Source organism: Chaetura pelagica, unplaced genomic scaffold, assembly GCF_000747805.2.
Source record: "Chaetura pelagica isolate M959 unplaced genomic scaffold, ChaPel_1.0 scaffold207, whole genome shotgun sequence".
Taxonomy (NCBI): domain Eukaryota; kingdom Metazoa; phylum Chordata; class Aves; order Apodiformes; family Apodidae; genus Chaetura; species Chaetura pelagica.
In genome coordinates this window covers 978076-1002770 of record NW_009953929.1, presented here as the reverse complement: position 1 = coordinate 1002770, position 24695 = coordinate 978076, and the positions used below count along the sequence as shown (strand labels likewise).

Genomic DNA, 24695 nt, shown 5'->3' with positions numbered 1-24695 from the left:
CGAGTGCCCGAGGTCCCGGTCAGTGACAACTTCTCCCTCCTCTCTAACGGGCAGTGGCGCCGGTAGGTGCGGCGGCAGATGCCGGGCGCCCAAGGCCGGGCTCTGCGCGCCCCGCTCCCGCCCGCCGCTGTCCCTCCGAAGCAGGAGCACTTGGAGGTGCCGCTGCCGGAGCAGTCCGGGGGATTCACTGGTCACCCCGCCGTCTGCCAGCGGCTTAAACGCGCGGGGGAACGAGCGTGCGATCCCTCACATCTAACCCGGAGTTTCAGATTATTTAAGGTATTCGCGCCGTTGGAAATAACGTTGAATTTCAAGTTGAAAGTGGATACGATCATGATCCACACATGTGGAAACGCTCAGATGAACGATTTATTTTAATATTGCCTCTTGGCAGTTGGAATTTAATTTATTTTATTTGTACCTTTCTGCAGTTACCTTGCTGGATTCCAGATCAGTTCAGGGAGAACTGGGGTGGATAGCGAGTCCCTTGGAAGGAGGGGTAAGTTTTAAACCGTTATCTGATCAAAAGGGTAAAGGGGGTGATTAGTAACTTTCAGAGAATCCTAATGGCTCGATTATTGTTGATTGTGGTGAGGAGGTCAGATTTCTTCCCTGGCTTACCAAGTGAATTACTCTTTGTTGGAGAAACTCTATACTCCCTTTGGATGGTTCTGTCACGGAAGAAGTGGAAACCAAAAGGGCAGAAAAGAGGTTTCAGAATTAGGAGATTGGTTGAAGCATAGGCTTAGATGCCTATTTAAAACCGAAATACCAACAAGAAACGTGATCTGCGACTGAAGTGGCATTCTTTACTGTAATTATTGTATCTGTGGGCTGTGTCGGCTGGGAGATGTTCAGGGCAATTGCTGTTCTATTTCTGCATGAAGGAGTAGGGATCAATACACAAGACAGACATTTTTGTGTGACAGGACCATTGTCCTATTTCCGGATGTAAACGTAGTTATGTTTTGGTGTCTGAACAGAAACTGAAGCACCTACTGCTCGACAGTGATTCCTTGGAGTTTCTTTTTATGTATTTTTCAAAGAGACAATTGTAAGACAAGATTGCCTGAATTCACTGCCCGATGGTGATGAGATGACATTGAGAGATTCACGCATCTGTCACTGGGACTTAGGCCCCTTTGCTTAGTGAGCTGCAGGCAAGGTATCTCTACTAATTCAGTTTTCTGTTAGTAAATGGATACCTTGCTGCTCCTTCATTTGTGCCCTGTCCTGCAGGGTGCCCAGGGCTTTTGTGGGAAACTCCTAAACACACTGGACTTTGGAGTTGGTAGGATCTGATGGAGACGGTACTTCATGGGTGCTTTTGGATTTTATTTTTTTTTTCATAAGCAATTAGAAAGGCGCTTTCTTTCTTGAAGTGAACAATCTAAGAAAAATTCCAGCAATGCACATTAATATACCCCCCAATCCTTTTAATATGAAATGAGTAAAACAGCTTAGTATGCTTAAGCAGAAGTAACTAAGTCAAACTGATGGAAAAAAGTGCTGAAAGATTGTGTGCAATAAAGCACTGGATTCTTCAGGAAACCTACAAACTTTTTGGTGTGCGTTCCTGCTGCTAATTAGAAGAAGCAGAACTAAAGGAACAGCAGTGAGTTGCGTTGGTTGGTGATGCATTATGCATAAGCTCTGAATAATCGTAAGACAGAAGAATGGGGGATTGTTTTGCTCCCCCATTGTTGTCCTGGGTGAACTTGACTACAGTCTTGGCTTGTGCTCTGCCAAAGCACTCTGCTGTCCTCCAAACTCTGTCCTCGAAACTGGGGTTTTTCAAAGAGTGGGGAAGTGATTGGCAGGCCTGAGGAAGCACAGGCGCTGCCACATTCACTGCTGATTGCAGGCAATTACCTTCATCTTTTGACAGTGTGGAAAGGTACAGCTCTATCTCAGTCAGAGTCGGGCTTCCTTGTTAATCCTATACCTTGGAAAGGTCACTTAATGAGACGGGGTCTTTCATACCTCTCTCCAAGGGGTATCTATGATGTATATTAAAATAGGACCTAAAATACAAGTTTCAATAAGTCTGTGGTAGAATTGATAATTGGAGGACAGTTGTATATTATAAGTGCCTGTTGGATTCCCCCATGTTTTATCTGAAAGAGCTATGGAAGCTTGAGAAGGAAATGTGTGCTCCTATTGCGGACGTGACTTGTTTCACTAAACCTACATACATGTGTTCTATTTTTAAGCCAGTAGTAAAAAATTTAAGAATACATGGTCTGTCTCTGAGATACAGTGCTTGGAAGGCATTTATTTTAACTTCATATACTGCAGATTTATTTCAAGCAGCAGAAATGAACTACTCCTTTATCTTTTTGGGAAGATTCTGTCCTTTGGTGCTAGTTTTTCTTTAACTGTGTGTGCCTTGTTGTCTATTACAACATATATTTTTCTCAATCTATACCACACAGATCCTGAGATGTAAGGGTTGTTTGGATAATCGGGCTGGAGAGAAATACAGTAATTTAGCAGTAATCAAATATATAGTAGCCCTGGAGGAATTAATGAATTGCATTATAAATATAATTAATGATTTACTCTTGCATTTCACAGTTGAAAAGCAGGTTTTGTGTCCAGAATGTTTTACTCTACATCATTAAACTGTGGGAAGAGCTGAATTATAAAAGTCAATTTCATCTTGAAAGCAAAAATTTACAGCTTTGACCACATATGTAGAGTTGCGAATCATTTATAGGCTGGAAATTTGGAAATTCAGGGCTGTAGTTATTTTCAGCTCTGACAGTAAGATGAATTTAGGTTTGTTTTGTGTACATGTGCTTATGAAATAGGAAACCTGGCTCTGTATGTTTGTGTGTCTGTCAGGAGACAGAGGCAGGTTGAGAACGTGACCTGAAACTGGCTGAATTTAGTTGCGGTCTGTTCGTTGACCTCAGCAGTCTCTTTATTGAATTCTCTAGCAGCATCCCCCATTGTATAAATGTACTAAAGGAAATCCCATCAACAAGTATTATTTCCCTCTGCCTCTTCCTTTCTCTTGTACCACACACAATATAGGTAGCATAGACAGCCTGAAGATAAGCAGAATAGAAAGTGATGGATCACAAAGACAATATTGTAACAGTAAACTAGCTCTGTGGCAGCTGTAAATTAAACAACTCTGTCTTCTTACTAACACCATGTTACACTTTACATTGATAGATGACTTTTTAAGATTTATTTTTTTTCTTTTCTCTGAAAAGGAGTGACATGCTGAATATTGATTCCCTCCCCTCCTTCATTTTAATTTGCAGTTATCTCTAGGCAGCAAATAAAATATTATACTTTCTGCTCCTAGTGACTCATGGTGCTAACTACTGTCATTCTATAAACGGATTCAGCTAAGCTGGAATCTTTTTAAGTAGAAATCACTTGCATAAGAGCAATCCTTGTGAGAAGAATGGAGGATATTATACAAGAAGCCCCTTAACGTTAAGAAGGCTTCTGTTTATCAGAGCCATGGCTTCAGCAGTTCTGAAAAGCACTTCTGGGAAGTCTCTTTAAAGTTACTGCTGTTTTCCAAGAATAATTTTATATGCTTCATTGTATCGCCTGCAAACCCAGACAGTGTATCATTATCCACATTTATTTTTTAAGAAGGATTTTTCTGATGCTTTTAATGCCCCTTTTTCTCCCCTGTCTATCTCTACCAGAAAAGCACCACGATAAACTTTATTCTGTCTATGATAATCCTTATAACAATTACTTTTAAACTGTTGGTTATGTTTGCTTTCCTTTTGTAAGTTAATTGTGCTGAACTATTGGCCAGATCTCTTGTTTCCATTCATTCTTTGAATTGTGTGTATTGTTTCATAATTATGTTGCGTATTAGTTTGGCACTTCTGAAGATGCCTGAACTTGATTTAAGGGGTGTAAGAGTTCTGAAGCATCATGCTACTGTGATCTTTCAGCACTTAGTGTCTCTCTTCACCTTTTTGGGTTTTTGATAATATGATTTTTGCTATTTCCTGATAGTTCCTCTAGGACAAGATGTGTAATGCTCATTCTTTTCTCACTTTCACACTGATAAGAAACTCTGCCAACTTGTGTCAGTGTTGTTGGTTGACTGATGAGGATGTTTCCTTACCCGTCCTTACATTTCTTAAGTGCCACCCAAATCTCTCTAGGTGGCTATTTCTGTCCACCTCCAAAGTAAAGACTGTTGAGTATGACTGGGATCTTGCTACTCCAGGAAAGTAGTTGGCAGCTTAGAGAAGTATTAAGGACTGGTTTAAGACTTAAACATATGTGGTAGTAATGCCAGAAATCTGGATGTTGCTCTGTCTCTGCCCCGTGGTTCTTGTGTGACCAAGTCATGTGATCTCACTGTTTAATAGTCCCATGTTCAAAGTGGGGTCCATGTATTTTCTGTGCTGTCTGCTACAGGGGAAGCAGCCTAGTGTCCCTGACGTGCAAGGAGTCTAAAGTGCTGTGCGTAGCCCTGATCTAGGCAGGGTTCTGTGGGTTGGAGTGTAGTACAAATAAACACAGTAAGTCAATATTCTTGGATTAGTTTAGCGAACTTTTAAAACAGATGCTTGCTTCTTGAGGTGTTACTTGATTTGGAGCTTATCTCCTGAACAGATTGTTCTTTTAATGTTCAAATAGTTGAGGTCTTGGCTATGGCTTGGTTGTTGAGTTTAGTTTGTTTTCCTGTAATGGAAGAAACACAGTCTCCACGTTAGTTGTTGGAAGTGCAGATTGTTAGCTTTGAAGCTCTGTTGGTTCCTTTCAATAGTGACATATTTTTCTTCCCCTTTCCCTCTTTGCAGTGGGAGGAAGTAAGCATCATGGATGAGAAGAACACTCCAATCCGCACCTATCAAGTCTGCAATGTGATGGAACCCAGTCAGAATAATTGGTTACGAACTGATTGGATTCCCCGTGAGGGGGCTCAAAGGGTATATATTGAAATCAAGTTCACACTAAGAGACTGCAACAGCCTGCCGGGTGTCATGGGAACTTGCAAAGAGACTTTCAACCTTTATTACTATGAATCGAACAACGATAAGGAGCGTTTTATTCGAGAGAGCCAGTTTGCCAAGATCGATACCATTGCTGCAGATGAGAGCTTCACCCAGGTGGACATTGGTGACAGGATCATGAAGCTGAATACAGAGATACGGGATGTGGGACCACTTGGCAAGAAAGGGTTTTACTTGGCTTTTCAGGACGTTGGTGCCTGCATTGCTTTGGTGTCTGTTCGTGTGTTCTATAAGAAGTGTCCTTTGACAGTTCGAAACCTGGCACAGTTTCCAGACACCGTGACTGGAGCTGATACATCCTCTCTGGTGGAGGTTCGTGGCTCCTGTGTCAACAACTCAGAAGAGAAGGATGTGCCAAAAATGTACTGTGGGGCAGATGGAGAATGGCTGGTGCCCATTGGCAACTGTCTGTGCAATGCTGGCTATGAAGAACATAATGGTGAATGCCAAGGTAGGATGAGCCATATTGTACTTTTCATTAGGACCTTAGTTGAATGCATAATTGAATTGGAGATGAGAGTAAATGGCGTAAAGCCAGTAATTAGCAGCCCCTGTGGGATGCGGTGGGACAGAGGGGTTTAATGAAGAAGTCCAGTAGCTCCAGGTGGCAAGGCTAAGAATTACCTAATGCAAAACAAATGATCCTGCAGTAATAGGCAGAAGGTGAAACACGTTTTCTAGCAGGTGCCTAAATTTGAATTGGCTCCCAGTAGTCACCAAAATGTGAATGACTGCAAAACAGTGCAGTTGAGCTACCATTGTTTAAAGACACAAATCTTTCAAGTTTTATCTGAAGTGAGCTTTGTTAAGCATAGGAAATTCTGGCAAAATTTCCTTTGAATAGTGCAGTGGGATAAGAACCCTCTGGGGAGTGGGGAACAGGAGTTTTAGCTGGATTACTTTCCTTCGAGAAGGGCAAGTCTTTGGTGTTTTACTTGTTGCAAATTTTTAGCACTAAATAACCCTTTGATATTTGACACTGCTGTCTTTGTTAAATATTTTCATTTCTCAGAGGGTCTCTATTGTCGGCTTAATAATAGAGGTGCTAGGATACTCTTAGAAATGTTAAAAGTCTCCACCCAACCCTCCCACACACCCCATCCTGTGTGCTGTGGAACTAGGGATTAAAGTTGGTATAAAAGACAGATAATCCTGAAAATAATAATAAAAAACCATTAAAGATGTTATCTTCACTTTCCCTTCCTGGAATAAGTTGTAAAAGGTTAGAGAAAGAAGGGAGTTTATAAATAAAACATCTTAAGCTTCAGCTTCTAAACTCCTGCTCATGTAAGCATAAATTAAGCTCAAACTCAAATGGATTCTTGCACAGGTCAGCGGGCTTAATTTTGCTGGGTGCTGAACTGAAGATGCTCAGCTTGTTAGTGCATTTGGACCCATATTTAGGAAAAGCTTCTCTGGAAGTTTGCTTCACGTTTTCTTGTTGTGTTTTTCACTAGGTAATTTTTTTTAATCTTGAAGCTGCTAACAAAAGAGAGCAAGTAACTGGCTGCTTTTGTTCTAGACTCCTGTGAGAGCTGTGTCTTTTGAATGTCCTACTGCATTTCTTTTAATTGATGATTTTCAATCAATATGAAGTTCATCATTATGCATTGAAATTAAGTTTTGGCAGGAAGGAAGCACTAAGTATAAACTTCGGCCTTTATTTCTAGTGTTTTTGCTGTATGGAAAAAGCCTAAGTGTGCTGTATTGGCCACAAAATTACCATGGGCTGTAGAGAGGACTGAAAGATGGGCAGCACAATGATGGGGCATCCTGTCTGGGGTAAATTACTCTGGTGTTCTGGTGGGGTTTTTTTGTTGGGTGTTTGTTTGTTTGTTTGTTTTCTAATCCCCTGAGATGGAGATTTGAAAATTTGTGTATCGTTTAATGTGTGAACCTGTGGCTGTATTACTGACTGGGTGCTGCTGGGGATGTGCTGTTGTTACCTTCTAATAGCTTGATAATTTCTTGACATCTTTACAGCCTGCAATGTGAAAAGAGGAAGTGAATGGTAGGGGGGGTGGAAGCATCTTTGTTTATTGCACAGAAATTACTTGGCCTTCTTCTGAAGGCGTGTTAGTTCAGTACTTGGTAACTTTGATTGACACAGATCTACCATTTTTCAGTGTCCATGGCCCAGACTTGTTGAGCTAATTGTATAACAAATCCTGCATTGCTTGAGAGGAAATCTCGAGGTTTTGTTTGTGGGCAGTGGTGATAGTGGGATGCTTTTTTAAAATATTATTTTTGTGATGTTGGTCTAGATTTTGGGGATAAATGTCAGTTCACCTACCTGCTCTTGGCTGCACTCGGGGAAGCTTGGACCCAATTCTGTCTTTCCCAGATAAAGGGGAGATCAGGCAATGCCATATTTACAAAAGAGACAGAAATGGTCTGTCCCTTGGGTTCTCCAAGGTGAAGTTGGTCTGTACTAGTCATTTTGAGAGAATTTAAGCCAGCATGTAATTTGAAAGTGCTAAGCCTATTTCATTGGCTTTTATTTGTAGTTTCCTTTTCTCACATTTGCCATTATCCGGTCCAAACAGTTTACTGGGGAGCTCCTCTTCATGAATTCATGAAGTTTACCACAACTATGCAGCTTTCTCTCTGCTTTCCAGTGAGGCCTTTAAAGCAGTTTGGCCTTTGACACTGCTGAATGAGGTCTCCCCTTTTCTTATCCCACTTAACTTCATAGTTTAGCAAATGTTCTGCTCTGGCAGGTTTTTGGAGGGGAGGAGGAGGGTGAAGTGAGGAGGATTCCTATGGTTTTGGTACAGAGGATTGGGGTCGGGGGAAAGACTTAGAGTTTGGGTGAAGTTGTAAAAGGGTGCAGGGCTGGTACTGGAGCTGGTTAGCAGGTTCCACCTCAATTGTTTTTCAATAGGTTGACAGTGGCAGGACAGACACAAGGAGAGGTCAGAGGTTGTCCGTTTCCTCATCCATCTTCCCCTGTGTTCCTAGGGTCAGAGTTAGGATTGATTAAGATCTTAAATGTTTGACAAAAGCTCGGTGGGCAGAAATAGTTTAGGCCTGTGGATTGGGCATTGCCCTTGTTGGGAGATCTGCAGGAGTTGTTAGAGCCCTCTGTCCTCTTCTGGGACCTGTCTCCTGCCACACAGTGCTGGGATGGGCCACTGGCGCCTGCGTTGCCCTAAAAGCTGCTTCAAGGTCACTCAACCTTCTGAGTTTTGAATAATGGATTTTCCTTGAGCTGCTTTTGCTTAATTTCTGATCTATATGTGAAATGTAATAGGAAGCCACGTCACATCTAAAGTAGTGCCTGCAGTGGGAGTTAACGACTCTCTGACCTTGATCAGAATTTTAAAAAAACTGTCAGTTTTCTTAAGGTGTTTGAATATGATGACAAAAACCTATCCTTCCTCCGACTACAGTGTTTTTTGTTTTGTTTTTTTTTTAATTCAGCTGACTTTATTGATAATTGTCTTACTGAATATCTGTGTGTATATATGTGTTTTTGCATGTGCACATAAAAATGCAAAACCGAGGGCAGGAAGGGATAGGAGCCACATATTTAAACCATATTTCTTTGGGAAGCTTAACAGGATTGTTTCTGCAAAATTTGCCCTGATCAGTGGAAATACTAGCTGAGCACTGATTCTTACAGGTTACCAGTGAACTTGTGCTTACCAGTGAACTTGGTGCTAAAAAAAAAACAAACCCAAAGCAAACCTACTTGTTGGTGTGTTGTTGTTATTATTATTATTATTTGTTCTCCTCTAAACCTCTTTCAGTAATGGTTATCCATTTAGCAGACCATAAATGTGGAATATTGTTGATGGAACATGAAACTGTCCTAACTCGTGGCAAATCTCAAGGCTAAGGTAATTAGTGCTTTAGGGCAAAGTTGAGACGTAAAGTAATTTTAAACTTTGCTTGTATGCATCATTGTTATGTAAATTGTTTTATTACGCATTAATATAATGTGGTTTGGATTTAGTTATTTTCTTATGATAAAACATATCTTTTAAAGTCACAGGAGAAGGGAGAAAACAAGCAGGAAGGGAGAAAAGACAGATTAAAGAAGCAATAGACTGTAGCCATCTGTGATGATTTTGATGCTGTGAAATTACAAATCTAAATTTTAGACCTGCCATTTAGTATAAATATGTGAGACAGTTGAGATTTTTACTGTGATATTGTAAAGGTTATGAGAGCCAACAGCTTTGTCTATGTCTACATTTGCTTTTTTGAGTTGTGAATTGGCCAATTGGCAGAAAATCCAGTGTCATTTAAAGTATGTCTCAGTCCTGGTTTCATATCATTGCTGTTTTTAGAATTTTCCTTCAAACTTTGATAAGAGGATCCCTAAGAAGTAATAATTTAAATGATAAGATTCTTTTTATCTTTGAGACTTTGAAGAGTGGCTGTGATCATTGAGAGTAGCAGTTGAGTTTACATCAGAGGAGTACAGACTAATTATTATTTTTTTTTTTTTCTGTGATAAGATTTTTTGGATGTTGGGTTTTGTAGGGATTGGGAAGTGAAGTAATTTGTGTGTACTTTCCCATTTTAGTCATAGACAACTTTTTTGTCAGAGTTACACTGAACAATCTGGCTGCATAAAAGGGTAATCAGAAGAGTGACTAAGACTGCAGATTTGGAATTTCAGAGGTGTGGGGTTTTTTTCAGGTTGATTATTTTTGGCAGGGGGGAGAAATGCACAGACTCAACATGTTATGTTTTAAAAGTAGATGCGAAGACAGAAGCTACCAGGAGGGGCATGGGAGCAGTACTGAAACACAGTCTGTCTGAACCAAATTTAGTTGGTTATCTACTCTGCTGAAGGAATGATTTGGTTATGTTCTCATGTAGCTCAATAGATCTTCTGAGGCTTTCTCCCTCTATGATTTGTGTACCACCTAGTGCACTTCAAAATCTCAATTTAAATTTAATTGCAAGCTCTATAATGTTTTCTTCCTCCTTGACCCCCTCAGAAGTTGAGCTATAGTTGTCAAGCAGTTGTCACTTCATATATCCGTTGGAGAAAGCCTCTGGGACTGCCTCCTTCTGAGTTCCTGACAAAAGTTCTGCTGTTACACAGGGGAGCAATATCTGGTCCTTATTCCACGTGTTTACTAGTAAAAGGTACAGTCCTTAAAATCAAAGCTAGATGAGCTGTTGAGATGGTAAGAATTTCATGGCAGGTCTAGGTAGTCTTGTGGGTTATATAGACACTTGTGTGGTGTGGGTTTTTTTTGTGTGTGTGTGTTTTGGTGTTTTTTGTTTTTTGTTTTTTTTTTTTTAAAGGCAAAGCAAAACTTTCCAGACAACTCATCTTGCTGGGTGAGGGTTATTATCTGTCTAATAATATGCTCCACTGAGTTCAGTCTTTATTGTGCTTGTAAGAAGTGATTAAAGAAATGCTCAGCAGTACACTTCAGTCTTTCCAGACTACATCAACAAGACCCCAAACTTGTGAGATAAGTATCTTATCTGGTTTCGTTCATTATGCCACATCCTTTTGGTATGTTTTGGAGGAGCAGATGAGGTCACGCAGTTTTGTGACTCAGACAATTAACACTCCCATTATTAAATGGCCATTTTATGAATATTCAGAGCGTTCACCTCCCTGGGAAGCAAACGTGTTCAGTCCCTTCTCTTTCCTCCTGCTAGAGACTGAGGCAGGTCTCCCTGTGAATGAGGATTGGCAGCTGTCAGCCGCTTTGCTTTTTGCATGCAGCAAATTCCTCATTTACATCTTTTGTATGCGCTCTCATGCAGAGTAGCACACCCATTTCCCCATTTCACAAAGGAGATAAGAGCTTCCCTTAGAAACGCCAGCCAAAATCTCCTTCAGTTTATGCAGAGCTCAGATTTGGATTTTATGCAAATGGCTTCTGTTTTGATTTTTTTGATCTCTCTGTTTAAGAGAGTGTAATATTTACACAGTGTTCTCCTTGTGTCTCAAGGTCTCCTCTTGACTATGATGGATTGTAACTTTCCGTAGTCTCTGCAGCCTGCTTGCTCACTTCAGAGTGGTGTGTGGGAAAGCACTATGCTCTAAACCCCTGGCTTTTGTAAAATGATGGCTGGAGTTGCAAGGAGTTTTTCATGCCTGGTGAGGCTGCAGGCCCTTGAGTGTCATCTCTTCTACACTGATATCTTCACTGATAACCACAAAGGCCTTCTGTAGCTCCAATCTCAACTGGGAGAGTGGCTATCTTTGGGAGGTGGGATCCCCCAGGCTGTAAGCGTGAACACACAATCACGTGAAAAAGCAACTATATATTCTGATATTTTCTAAGTTTTGAGTTCACCTTCTTAGCCCTGGTGTAGTGCCCTTCACTTTGCTGGCCTGGCTGCAGAAACGGGCTTGGCCTGTGGTTATAGTTTGGGTGCAAGGGGGGAAAAGGGGCTGGTAGCACTTGGGTAAACAGGCACAAATAATCTGTCCTCTTTATTTATTGAAAGAAAATAATCTGTGGGAAAGGTTCTGCTTTCTTAAGCTTCATGATTACACAAGAACCCGTATTTTATTTTATTTTTGGTTTTAGTGGCTTTCTTTTCTTTTTAACTTTCCTTTATTTCAACTTCACTTAAAATTGCCTTTGGCTTGAAATAAAGCTGAAGCTCATTAAATGCTCCCAAAACACAGGCTTGTTCAGAACGGTTTTGTTGAAAGGTTTATTGATATAAGTTAGAACACATGCTGCATGAATGTACTATATTTCTTTAAAGTACTGTTTTTCATTTTGTGTCTTTATAAATCAGTGGTATGAAATTGGGACCCTGATCGTGTTGGGGCTGCGTTCTATAAGAAACCAGAAGGGAAAACGAGGTTGTGGGGGGTTTTTGCTTTTGTTGGATGTCCAATTAGTGTTTAACTTGAAGGTAATTTCACAGGGGTAGTAAACTGCACAGTGTGAAATCTGGTGGCATAATTAAATGGAGGAAAGGCTCTTTAAAACAACAAAGGAATGTGCAAAAACGTTACTTTTGTTCTAGTAGTCACCCAGAAGGGGAGGTCATGCTGTTCAAAGTACAATATGGATGGGCTATTAAGGTTTTTTAAAAAAACAAACCAACAACCCTATACTGTACAGTTGGTATTTGCTTTGGCTCATTTAGACATGGATGCCTAAAAAAGCTCACTTTGCTGGTGTACTACTTTTTTATATGGGTGGATTTCAATCTTGCTAAAGGAACCTGTAAAATTAACTTAATCTATACACCCCACTGCAAGAGGTGAGCTCAGAAGCAGGCCTTGTAGCTGCTGGGTCCTGGTGCAGCACCGCAAAAGCTGTGGGGGGGCTGTGGCTTCAGCAGGCTGGGCAAGGTGGGGCTCCTGGGTCGGTGGAGGAGGAGCAGGGGGGAATGCTCTGGTACTGCAGCAGCTGGAGGTGGGAGGGAGGGAGACTAGGTATCTCCCCAGAGGCACACAGGATGTTTTTGGCTGAGATGAGACCCGAGGGAATACTTAGTGTCCTGACTGCAAGATAGCTTCTTCCTCAGCCACACTCTTCAAAAGACATTGGTCACCCTTCTCTGATGAGTTACCCATCCTGGATGCTGGAGCTCCTTAGAACATCATTTGAACTAAAGCAATCGATAACTATTGGTTCTGCCTGTGTATGTGAACACTTTGTACAGCCACAGTACAAGGCTGCATTACAGTATCTTAATTACCCAGATAATCCTGTTTGCTTGTATTTTTAAACTATGGAGCACTGGGTAATTATTCAATTCTTAATAAAAGGCAAATGGCAATGTAAACAATAATTAGGATGTTAGACTAATGTGCTTCAAAGCAAATTGGATTTTTTTTCATACTGTTCAGCATGAAGTCCTATAAAGCTAACAATCTAGTGGCAAGGAAACAAGTTCCACTTTGTTCATATTTTCTGGTGTTATCTCTTCATGCCTTGTTTCTATGAATAAGTTTCCTCTGATGACGCTGCCTGCTCCAAAGCCTTCAGGTTGACAATTGGCTCCCTGCTGTTTGCCTGTGCTCTCCCACGGCTTCCGATGGGCTTTCTGTCCCCTGCAGCCAGGGGTTAGAGGTCAGCAGCATCCCAAATTCCCTCCTGCTGGGGGGGCAGGTGAGTGTGGAGGGAGTGGCTGGTGCTGCTGGTGCAGCTGGGGCTCCGTGGTCACGGCTGCCCTGGGCCAGGGTCCAGAGGAGCAGGCTGAGCTCAGTGGCTGAGACTCTTCCTTCATCTGACTTCAGCTCTTTATGCTTATTGTCCAATGCTGACTTTAGCCTTGGGAATGGAGATGTTCTTGAGGGGAAATTAAAGTTTTTTTGGCTCTTTTAACCTTTGAAAGTAGAGTAATGTGCAGTGAGCTACAGCTCGGTGTCTCCCTTGGCTTTGAGAGCACTCCTGGTTTTCACAACTCATCTCTCATTTAACTAGAAGCATGATGTGAGCCACAAACAAGGATGCAAAATACTTAGTTGACTTCTGTCTGCAAACTTCGTGTATGTAACATGTTTCAGTACTTCCACAGACAGTTAATTAAATCCTGTCATTATATCCATTCCTTGCATTGTATTTAGCCAGTGATCAAAGACTGAGCTGGTAGCAAAGGTGATAGTCAATACAATAATGCTGCTGCTTTCTGAAATATTTTCATAATCCCTCTGTCACACCGGGGGTTTTGTCTGGCCTTTGCCATGCATTCTTAGCGGTCTGAAAGGATTGAACAGTTTGCTTTATTTTCCCTATTATCAATGCTAGGAAATGCCAAAATGTTCTCCAGTGTTGATGCTGAATTACAGAAATTGAATTACAGAAGCCGAATTTTAACTACATTTTACTTCTGAGAAGTGGTGGGAGGGGAAATCAGTGGAACACTTCAAGAGATTATGGCTGAATTTTTTTTATACTTAGAGAGGCTATCTTTATACTGGAGTGTGCATTTAAAGGGTGTGGATTTTCTTATTTTAAATCCCAGAGGCTTTTTGCCAGACCACATTTTAATAGCATTAATTAACAAGTCTGTCTTTCCATACATCAAACATCTCTGTCTGGGGAGCTGAAGAACCAACCAGCACTTCTGTGAACTTGGTGCTTGAATTCATTTGTTTTCAGTTTTAAGTGTTTTCTGCAGTTGAAAAAGACATCGCAGCTTTGAAAACAGTTTCCTTTTGAAGTGTCCAGCCTGGCAATATGAGGGAAGCAGCCACTGGGCAAATTAGCATGTTAAAAGACCGGATCAATACCTTCCCCTCCCCTGCTCTCTGCTGGAGCGGGGCAACCCTTCCTGCTCTCTGCTGGAGCGGGGCAACCCTTGCTCCGGGCCTGGCCAGCTGCGCCGATGCGTTTCAGGGGAGCCATCAATAGTGGCGTGGGTTGCATCAAGCTGAGACAGCTTGATCGAGTGCCCAGCCTCTTTCAAGCATGGCAATTTGAAAATGGATGTGGGGGAATTGATAGCTTTGGGAAGATCAAGGGGCCTGCATAATTATGGAGAGGATTAGAAGGAAAGCATAGGGAGGAATAGGAGATCAATTGTAGGGCACAAGTTGCCTGAACTCTCCTTCAGATGCTGGAGTATTCAGTTTTGTTGTGCTTAGCTGGTGTGTGTAAAAGACTTCTTCAGGCTTTTTCAAGAGACAAGTAGACACAAATTAAAAAGAGAGTGTGTGGGCAGTCCCTACTGTTTCACAGAAATGCTCGGGGCAATAGCTGCTGGATAAGTGTAGCAGGAGATGCTTAGATATAACTGCCAACAAACCCAAGAAGATGTTTCTGGTTTTCCCCAGTATGTAGTCTTCAGCCCCAGCCTGTGTGCTTTCAAACCTGAAGTGGCACTTGCTCCAGGTGAGATGCTCTCCCCTGCCCTTGGCCTTCTGGTAGCCAAACTCCTGCATTCTGATAAAGGCCTTCCTGGTGCTTTTGGGCAGTGCCTCATGTCTGTGCCTTTGGGGGAAGAGGCAGCCCCTTCATCCCTCTTTGAGATGGAGTGAACATTGAAGGTTGCTCCTGTATCTATCAATGTTAAAACAACTGATTGCAATAGTCAAAATTGCACTGGAGCTATTTTGCAATAGAGACTATTTCTTGAGAGACTTCCTGTGGTCTTGTGCACTGGAGATGCTAGAAGATAGCTAAAATCTGTTGCTGTTTCTTTTTATTGGCTTTAGTGTTTGTGTTTGGCGTATCTGCCAACCTTCCTTTAATCTAGTAACAGTTATTAGGTTGAGGAATTTTGTCCACTCATAATTAGTTATTGGATTTCCTTATTTATTTTTGTGGTGATCAGAAGCGTTCAGGGTAGAGCTAGTAAGACAGCTAAAACCAGGACCAGGTTCCTACACACACTCCACTTGCTGATTAATCAAGGACTCTGCAGTTAATGAGAGTACTCTCCAGGTAATATTTAATCTCTACTAGTAATAGTTACACTTAATGTGAAATAACTTTGCAATTTGTTGCTGAAGTCATTCCCATGATGCATTAGAAACTGTCCTGCTGCGCTAATCCCAGACACAGTTCTCTCAGGCTCACCTGAATTTGGACTGCTTCTGAAAATCCATGCAATATTAAAATATTGGATCCAATACTTATGGCTGCTTTAGAAGGTGCTGGGTAACCTTGCACACACATAGGCATGGCTGATAATGTATATTGTTTTGTAATGCTTTGAGGTTCAAAGGCCTGTCTTAGGTGGGGAGGAAAGTTGAAAGGAATTGAAGAGGTGAAATTGGTGTGCATAACTTGAGGTGCATTCCTAATTATCCACCTGACTATTTCCATCCCCTTTGGCTGAATCTACCCATGTGCAGGTCCTTTATACATTTAGTTGAATCACCTACAAGTTCTTGGTGGCTCTCTGAGGACATGCACTCAGTACCCAGTTTTAATGTGCCCACACGTAATGTGCTCGGTAATCTTGGATTCCCCACACCCAGTAGCTTGGGAAAGTGAGCTCAAAGGGTTGTGGGCACTGTGAGATCACCCATTTACAGCTTTAGGATGGATAGAGCACTTTAATATGTTAGGGAAATTGGAAGAAAATCACTTCACAGTCACTTTTTTTGTGGAGTGGCAGCAGAAGAGAGAGGAGCATGGCCACTGCATTGCCAAGGAGGGCAGTTGGCTGGCTCCAGTAAAGGGCAGGAGACCTTGTCTACTGTGAAGGAGCAGTGCTGGCTCTGATGGAGGCTGAAGGAGAAGCACTGTGGGTCTCATCCAGCACTCCAGCGGCCTGTCCTTGTCTTGGCAGGAATGGCATAGTCCCAGGAGTGGTGTGACTTTTCCATATTGCATCTCTTTTCTGTTAGGCTGCACTAGAACAGTGACTGTCCAGAGCTGGTCCTTTGGTTCAAGATGAACAGTAATCAGGGTACAAAAGTGTGAGAAAGTAAGTGTCTGTCTTTCCTGCTTGGTTGGGCATCAGTCTGTCCTTCCATGCAGTCAGAGGAGCCCTGTAGCTCTAAATTGCACTGAGTTTTTTAGCAGCTTCCAGCTCGCAGTGGTGGTACGAGGGAGAAGGAGCTCAGCCTGCCATATTGCTCTGCTTCTGTAAAGGTCACCATTGACTCCTCTTTTTTGTGGTTGTGCATTTAATTGGCCTTCTGCAGGGGTCATGGTAATTTGACCTCTCTGTACACCTCTATGAGTTTGAGTTAAAAATGCACTGTAGCAGAGCAAAGGAGAGATGTTTTTCTGTGGGATTGTTGAGCTCCTTCAGATTGCCAAATGGCCAAGTTAACTCTTCTGCAAACACTGCCTTTTACTTGACTTTGTAGTTTGCCCTTTGAAATACAAACATATTTGTGTCAATCAGCAAGTCTCCCTTCCGGAGTACTGGTTGACCCTGTGCAAAGAAATGTGACTGTGCAATTATTAAAGGTGAGGCCTTCGTTTTAACAAATGCTGAGTAATTGCTATTCACTTGTCTCTGTACCTCTCTCATAAATGATGGTGAACTGCCCTTCAGTCCAGCTAAATAACAAGGAAGATACTTGTTTGGAAGGAATAACTCTTCAGAAATTTGCAATCTGTCAGAATTATTGTGTCACAGGGACTTGTGGGTAGAGCAAAGAAAAAAGTTGCCTGTCTCAGCTTAGAGTGCAAGAGTCTTATTTGGGCTTTAAAATGCAATTAGGTCAAGTATTATACCTATGTCACTTGGAGTTAGTAGGGGCTGTGGAAGCCTAGCAGAGGGCAGAATTTACCCATTATAAAATAGTCTGAAGCAAATATGGAAATGTGATATTCTGGTAACTTACCTACACTTCTTATGTTTAAAAAGATGAAAGCTCCTTCTGTCCCCTGCCATAATGTTGGCAGGTACTGGAAAAAGGCTGTTAATGTTTTCCAGGAGTTTTTCCACAGTCTGGAGACTTGGACCTGCTTGGTGTCACTGTCCTGTTTGATTCTGTACAGGGAAGGGGTCTGCCATGGTGGTGAGGCTATGGATGCGCCATGTCAAAGACAAAAAATCAGTCAGTGCAACTGTTTTTGGAGAATAGCTGTTGTCCTCTTCCAGTTGTTTTTTTGTTTATTAGTAAAAACGTTCTGAAGAACCACAAGCCTGGTGTAAAATTTCATTTTATTAAGCGTTATTGATGCTTTATAGAAATTGTACCAAAATAGCCAAGTGCTGATGAGATCTGCCTCTTCTTTCTGTGTTAGCTTGTGGTTCCTGTATCTTCATTCAGTCTGTATGTGATTTCTCAAAATAAATTGTTTATTGCCCTGAGCTCAGCATCGTGAATCTTGCAATCAGACCTTTGACAACAAGTACACATGATAAGGGGAAATAAATTTTCTTTGAGAGCAGTTCAGTTTGTTCCTCAAAGAGATTTTTCCAGAAAGTAGTTGATTCAGTTTTACCTGTTCGCATCAGCTAGCTTATTTTGGCCTTAGTCCAGAAGGAAGTAGTTTAAATACTAGCTGGTGTCTTTTTAACTAGTCCAGACCTTGCTTAATGGATCTGTAGCCCTCATTCAGGCTTAAAAGACTAAGGCATCTCTTCTGCCCATGTTAGCACATACTTTGGGGAGTTTAAACTTTGGACTTGCTTAGGGTTGAAGATATTTTAACAAGTCTCTCATGTCTCTTCTTTAACCACAAGTGCATAGAATCTGGCTATGAGCATGGAGCTGGTAACAAGGCAGGAAATAATGGGCCTAAATGGCAAAAAGATTAGGCTAGACCTGAGGAAAAAAATAAATTTCTAATTATAGAGTTCTGTAGTGCCAGTGCACATTGTCTGGGGATGTGGGGAAATCTCTGCATTGGAGGATTTTCAGAATAAGTTAGACATCTAGTAGCATGGTTTAAGCACAGGTTATCTTCCTGTGGGGCAAGAAAATAGAGTAACTGGGGTAGTCTCTGACCTCATCTCTTATGGTAAATGCTCTTGCACAGTTGCTATGGAATTACCATTATCTTGCAGCTGAAAGATAGCTCTTGAGGTCTCGCGTAGAAATTAAGAGACTTGACTGTGCTCTCTCCTGATCTTTTGGGGAAAAGAGAAACTTTTTCAGTCTGAAGAGGTCTCTTGGCTGCTAGAGCTCTTGCCCTTGCATTTCAATTTTCCGATTAACTAACCAGCTAGTTCCAACTCACCAGAACCCTCTTTAGGCATCTTGGACACCCCTCTATCCCTTCTAGTCTGCTGCAGATAGTAACACTGAACAGGCCCTGGCTTTTCCAAAGGACTGTGGTTCTACCTATGGGGTTTGTAGCTTTGTTTTACTGTCTCTAGTGTCCCCCTTATATCTGAGGCCATGGTAATGATACATTATGGAAGAGAAGATGCAGAGCAACCACAAAGAGCTCTACCTGTTTCTGGCTTGCCCAGAAAGACAAGCAGAAATGCAGCTTCTGTCTGGGACCTGCCTCCACCCTCATGTGCAGCAGTACTGCTTTCATCACATCCAAACATCACCGTCTCTTACACTTTGAAAAGCCCAGAGTAGATGTGTGTGGCAGCTGCAGTGCTGTGTGCCCTGTTTTGTGAGGCTGTGCTGTGTTTTGGCTTAACTTTGCATTCCCTCCCACGCAGCTCGGATATTTAGCAAATTTTTATCTCAGGTTGTTGAAAGACGGCCTCCCTCATGCAGGTAGAAACCTTTTCTTTGCATCCAGGTTGGTTTTAATGTGCAGCGCATGTGCTCACTTGCAGGTTGAATAAAGAAGTACTGACTGAGGAAATATTGGCATCTCAGGTGCAGTGGTATATCTGTTAGGATGCAGAGAAGGAGTATTAAAATTGTTTACGAGGTCAGAGCTCTAGCGAGCCTTGTGCCACCTCTGAGTTACGATATCATTACCTGAGCTGCGGGAAACAAGAAATAAAACCTTTTACTGTGAAATATGAGGAGTGCTTCTGACTTTGAAGTATAGAGAGGAAGAAAAATGTACACCATTTCCTAGTACGTTTTTTTGGTCTGTTGCAGTGGGTTTGATTTTGCTTACTTGAGCCACACATAGAATAGATATGGCATTTGTTCATAATGTTTGTGCTAGAAATGCTCCTTTTTACTAGTTCATTTCTTTCTGGGTCATGCTAGGAAAAATGTTCCATTCTAGAAGGAATAAATTATTCAAGCTTATTTAAATAAACTTGCTATTATTTTTCTACCTGGTATATGCACTGTTGCAAGTCCAGTCAGTGTTTTCTTTCACCACATTGTATTTCCCATCCTTTACATGAACAGTTTGTTTTTTTCTGCTCTGGTATAGAGGCCAAATGAGAAGTTGCACATTGATGGAACACAGATGACTGAAGCAATATTAATCTGATTGTTCTCAAATAGATGAGAGTAGCTAGCAGTTTACTTCTGTTATGAGAACCATTAGCAGTTTTTTCAAAGACTGAAAGTAGTTAATCTGTGCTCTGTAGGTTAGTGATCTATCAAAACACATTCTGGCAGTTTTCATGTTGTCTTTTAAAAGGTACTTGTCTCACAACTTGCTTCTATGGAATTAAATAACATTATTACCAGGTTAGGTATCTGCAAAGTGAGAGAGAATTTAAGTCATCAACAAGAGACAAGAACGTGTAGAGGTAAAAACAGGAATGCATGTGGGGTGTTGGGACAGAAAAATGTACTGCAGACAGTGGGAGAGGCAGCAAAGACTGTCCCAGGAGAAGCTGAGAGACAACTGCAATGACTGAAAGCAGTTGATCAGTATTTAGTGAAGCTAACTTTTGGTTTCTACTGAAAGTAGATTTTGTAGTCTTTCTGGTCTACTGTTATGTCAATAATTTGCATCAAAACTTCCTCGAGTCAGAACATCTGTTGTGGCCAATGGAAAGACTCCCCTTGACTTTAATGTGCTTTGGATCAGGCTCAAAATGCAAATAGTTTTTCTCTCATCCTTTGAAGTCTTTAACATTTCATGGGCTCCCTTATGTTATTGGTAATTTGCAGCAGAGGTATTTTGCATGCAAATTAAATTTCAGCAGTAACAACTGCATTTGTGAATACGTATGCAAGTGTGCATGCACAAATATCAGTAAAGCAAATTTTACTTTTCAGTATAACAAACTAGAAATTTCGTAATACTGAGTTGCTCCTAGTGGCTAGAACTGCAATCAAACATTAACAAATACATATAAAAGTGCAGAAAACTGTCAAAGTACATTTTGATACTTCTGTGTAGAGCCAATTGATTTTCTTTTTTGGAGCTTGTGCATGTTAATACATGTTTTCTATATGAAACTAGCATTTGTCACTAACTTGCTACAGCACTGTAGATGTCATAAATTTAAATACTGTAATTGAACCTGAGTTCACTATGGGTATTTTTACCAGATCAAAGAGTAACTTTAGACTACAACACTCATTTTCTTTGCTAGTGTAAACTCCTGAGTTTAGTGAAGTGCCAGAGAAGGATTATTTCTTAAAATTAGGTGAGTGCTAGCAAATCACAGGGTTTTAGTTTTTAACATAATAGAATTGTATTTTTAGCTGAGAGATCCTACTGATATTAGTGTTAACATTTAAAATTTTCTTAACTCAAAGACTATTGTAGTGCTCACATGGGAATCTGAATGTTATTCTGTAATACCAGAGTAATAAAATGTGGCAAAAAAACCCCCGACAAGTTTACGGTGATCCCGTTTACCTGATATTCAGATCTCACTCTGTCCTATACTTTGCCCCCAGTATCCCTCCAGTTAACCCTGTCTGAAAAACACCAAACACAGGGGCAGCATATTGACATCTCATGTTGTCACCTGCCCTCCCCACTGCTGTGCCCTTCCCTGTTTAAAAGTTGGTCTGACCTAGCACCTTCTGCCTGAGCTCTCATTTGCAGAGCAATCCTGATGAATCCCAGCAAGTTCAGCTGAAGTCCTATCCTCTGGAGATTCGTGCTGAGGTCCTTCAGCTCCTAACTGGTCCTACCTGTCCTGCTGCATGGTGGCTGGCTTGGATTTACTTCAAGGGCACAGCCATCTGGTGACTGTGAGGACAAAGAGAAAAATAATTTGGGTTTCTAATTGCCATAAGATATGATTAGGAACATCTTTCCACAGAAAAACATATACTAAATAGGGTATTGCAAGAAGGGCTTGTCAGTGCTTTTGCCTGCTAGGAGATCACTGTGTAGGACTGGAAATGTAAAGAATTAGTCACTCTTTGTACCCCAGGCTGTTATTTAAAGCTGTTGCTGAGAATGTCATTGCAACAGGGAGGGAGTAGCAGGAAATAAGGGCTGGGGTCAACAGTGACAGTGCTAAGTGGTGAGGAGGGATGTGTCAGAGGAGCAGAGGTGCCAGTGCCCAGGCCCAGTGTGGTGGTGGCAGCACTGACCTGCTGGGCCAGGGCTGGGCAGCGAGGAGCTCATGGCAGAGCAAGCCTAAGTCACCAGAAATATTTGTCTGTTGTCAGTGGAAAGCATTTAAAAGGAATAAATGTCTATCTGATTCTCTGCATTTATTTTCTGGTGATTTAACAAAGTTTCATTTTGACAAAGATGACAACTAAAGGGTGAATATGTGAAGGGAGGTAATGTTGCAAGCTATATTATGTAGCTGCTGGCTGTACTGGGATGAAGTAAGCTGGGCAAATTGAGGTACTTAACCTGTTAATGATAGCAAAGATAACTGACTGACATGAGTCCTGCTCTGGAAAATACTGAAGGAAAGGGGAGGAGTAGGGATATGGACCAGGCTTTGCTAAAAAGTGGTTTGGGAAGCTCTGTAAAAACCTGCCTCTTCCCACAAGGCTGTCCTTAGCCTGGAGCATCCCCAGCCTTGCTGTGTCAACACTTCAGTCCCAAGAGTAAGGAGGGAGGCATAGGGCTTTGGTAGCTTTTATGGTCCTGAGAAGCCGGTGCCAATGAGCACATATCAGAAGAAGCCTGAGGCTGCCTCTAATCCTGGAGCTGTGACCTCCTAGTAAGCTCCTACTTCAGAAGGGTACTGCTCTGCCTCCTTCAGTTGCTTGTGCTGCAGAGTGGTGATTGAGCCACACTTGACTTTCTCTCTTCAGCTTTCCTCCAGGTATTGCTCAGGGCATGGTCCTGGGGAAGGCTGCAGGGAGTGGGAGGGAAGGGCACCATGGCATTCATGCAGATCTTTGGCTGCTTTGAGCTCCTCTGTTCAAACCCAAGCTGTGGAGGTTTCTGATTCATGGGTTGTTCCATTTGCTTAAACATCCTGCCTGCATTTTCTGAAGGCAGGTGGTGTCCCAAATGACTATGTAGCAAGGACTCTTTAAAATCGTGAGTTTGAGGGCTAACTTTGATATGAGCTGCATAAGCAATTTATAATAGCTGCTTCATTCCTGGCAGAGGCTTGGTGATGGATATTGGCAGGGAGTATCCGGTTGACTTTTTAACTCTCTTCCTTCATCCAAAGTTAACACCTGATCGCAAATATCAATGACATCAGGCATATAAAGTAGGTTGTAAAACCCATCAGATCTTGTGGTTTGGGAGCACTGCTCAAGCTATACTGTGACACCGAAACATGCTTGAAATTCACCTCACAAACGTGCTGTTGTGTTCCTAATTCATGGCCACCCCTCTAGAGACGTGGCTGGTCAGTGCAGCCAGAGCCAGGGTCTGTCTAAATTAGCATTCCAAAATAAGTGTGAGGTATTGCCCAATTAATAAACTCTGCATTACCTAAGACCATGAACAGCCCCTTTTGTGAGGGCTAAAGTTGTCTTTATAAAGAAATGATACAAAGATGTCCTTGAATATGCATGGAATGCATATTGATTATTTTAAACACTATAAAAGCTTTCCTTGTTATCTGGGAGACCAAGGACAGTTTTATTGTAGCGAGTCTTACAACATCTTTGAAACTTTTTAGCTGGCTACAAGTTTAGAATGAGAATGATCTTCTAAGTCTGAATCACACATCAAGTTGGAAGCAGTATTACTATTGCCAACAGAGAAGGAGGGAGGGAAGGCTGTCCTCCCAGTAGTGACAGGTTTAAAATGCAGAAATTGGAAGTTTAGAAAATTTACGTGCTGTTCTTTCCCTTCTGTGGATTGGGCTGAGGAGGCTGCTTTTTGCTTTGACTCTTAGATGAGAGTGACAGTGCCTACTTAATTGTCTTTAGAGAATGAAGTTTAGATAAAGCAGCACTACTGCACAGATCCTGCAGCAAACTGCCCATAGCTGGTCTCTAGCCCATGAAGTGACATATTACATGACCATGCTCAGATTTAGTATGATGTCCAATCTGTTTTTTTCTGAGATCCCTTGGATCTGTTTCTCCTGCCTCACAAATTTTGTATCAGTGAAACTCCACTAACGATGGGAATTTCAGTTTGCCACTTAAATGTATGTTGATGTCAGTGTGAGGAGACTCAGACTGTGGTTATTAGGCTGGTTTTATGAGAGTAGTGATCAGCCTGTTGACTCATTATATCCACTTTACACTTTGGATTTTAATTGCTTTATGGAGCTTGTTAATTTTTGTTTAGTTCACTAGCTTATGAATGATGGTGGCCTCTATCAAAAACTGCCACCACACTTTTTGTATGACTTCTGTTTAGTACCAAATTTTTTGGAAACATGAAGGCAGGATCTTATCCTAGGTAACTATTACACTGTAGCTTAAAAAATACCATTATGTTTTGGCTTGTTTTCTTTTCTGTGTTGCTAGGAACAGATATAACACTCTGAACAATGTGAACAATAATCAGAACTTCTTAAAGATCAACTAATGTGGTAGATAAAACTACCCAAGTGACGTATTTAGAACTGCAAACAGTAATAAAGCTGTATGAGAAATCATTATTGCCACATTTTAAAATAATTTGTTGCAAAGTATGTTACGCTTTATTTAAAATATCCTTTCCTAGTGGGAATACACAGATAGAAGGTGGTATGCAAGTCTCTCTGTGTGGGCTTTTTCCAAAGCTGTTCTTTGACCTTCCTCTACATGAGGAGTTTTAGACTTTCGTTTCTGGATTACCAGCTGCCCTCACTCAGTATCACTCATTCACCAAAACTTTCTAAAAATGGAGTGGCAAATCAGATTGCATTAATGGAAACTGTTATGGCCTAGAAAAGAGCTTTAATGCTGACAAAATGGGCTGATGAAATCTGGGCTTGTAAGGTATGCTATTTTTGACTGTGAAAAGTAGCATTTTCTGAAGGCTTGCTGAATGCAGTAATGTGATTTCATGTTCTTCTTTGTTAGTCATCTCTGGTTGCTGTGATGGAAAAAAAGTTGTTAATGCTAAACATTTAATCAGCTGAAGTATGTGTCTTTCTGCTTTTCTTTCTCAAAATTTGAAA

At 41.4% G+C, this 24695-nt stretch overlaps 1 protein-coding gene across 1 annotated transcript in view; it reads left to right on the top strand.

Annotated features, from left to right (window-relative positions):
- Positions 1-24695, top strand: part of EPHA4 (EPH receptor A4) — a 105086-nt gene that overhangs the window by 4624 nt on the left and 75767 nt on the right. Inside the window, exons 2-4 of the mRNA XM_010001652.1 lie at positions 55-236; positions 432-499; positions 4794-5457. Coding sequence (XP_009999954.1) covers positions 55-236; positions 432-499; positions 4794-5457 — 914 coding nt within the window. The remainder of the gene's footprint in view (positions 1-54; positions 237-431; positions 500-4793; positions 5458-24695) is intronic.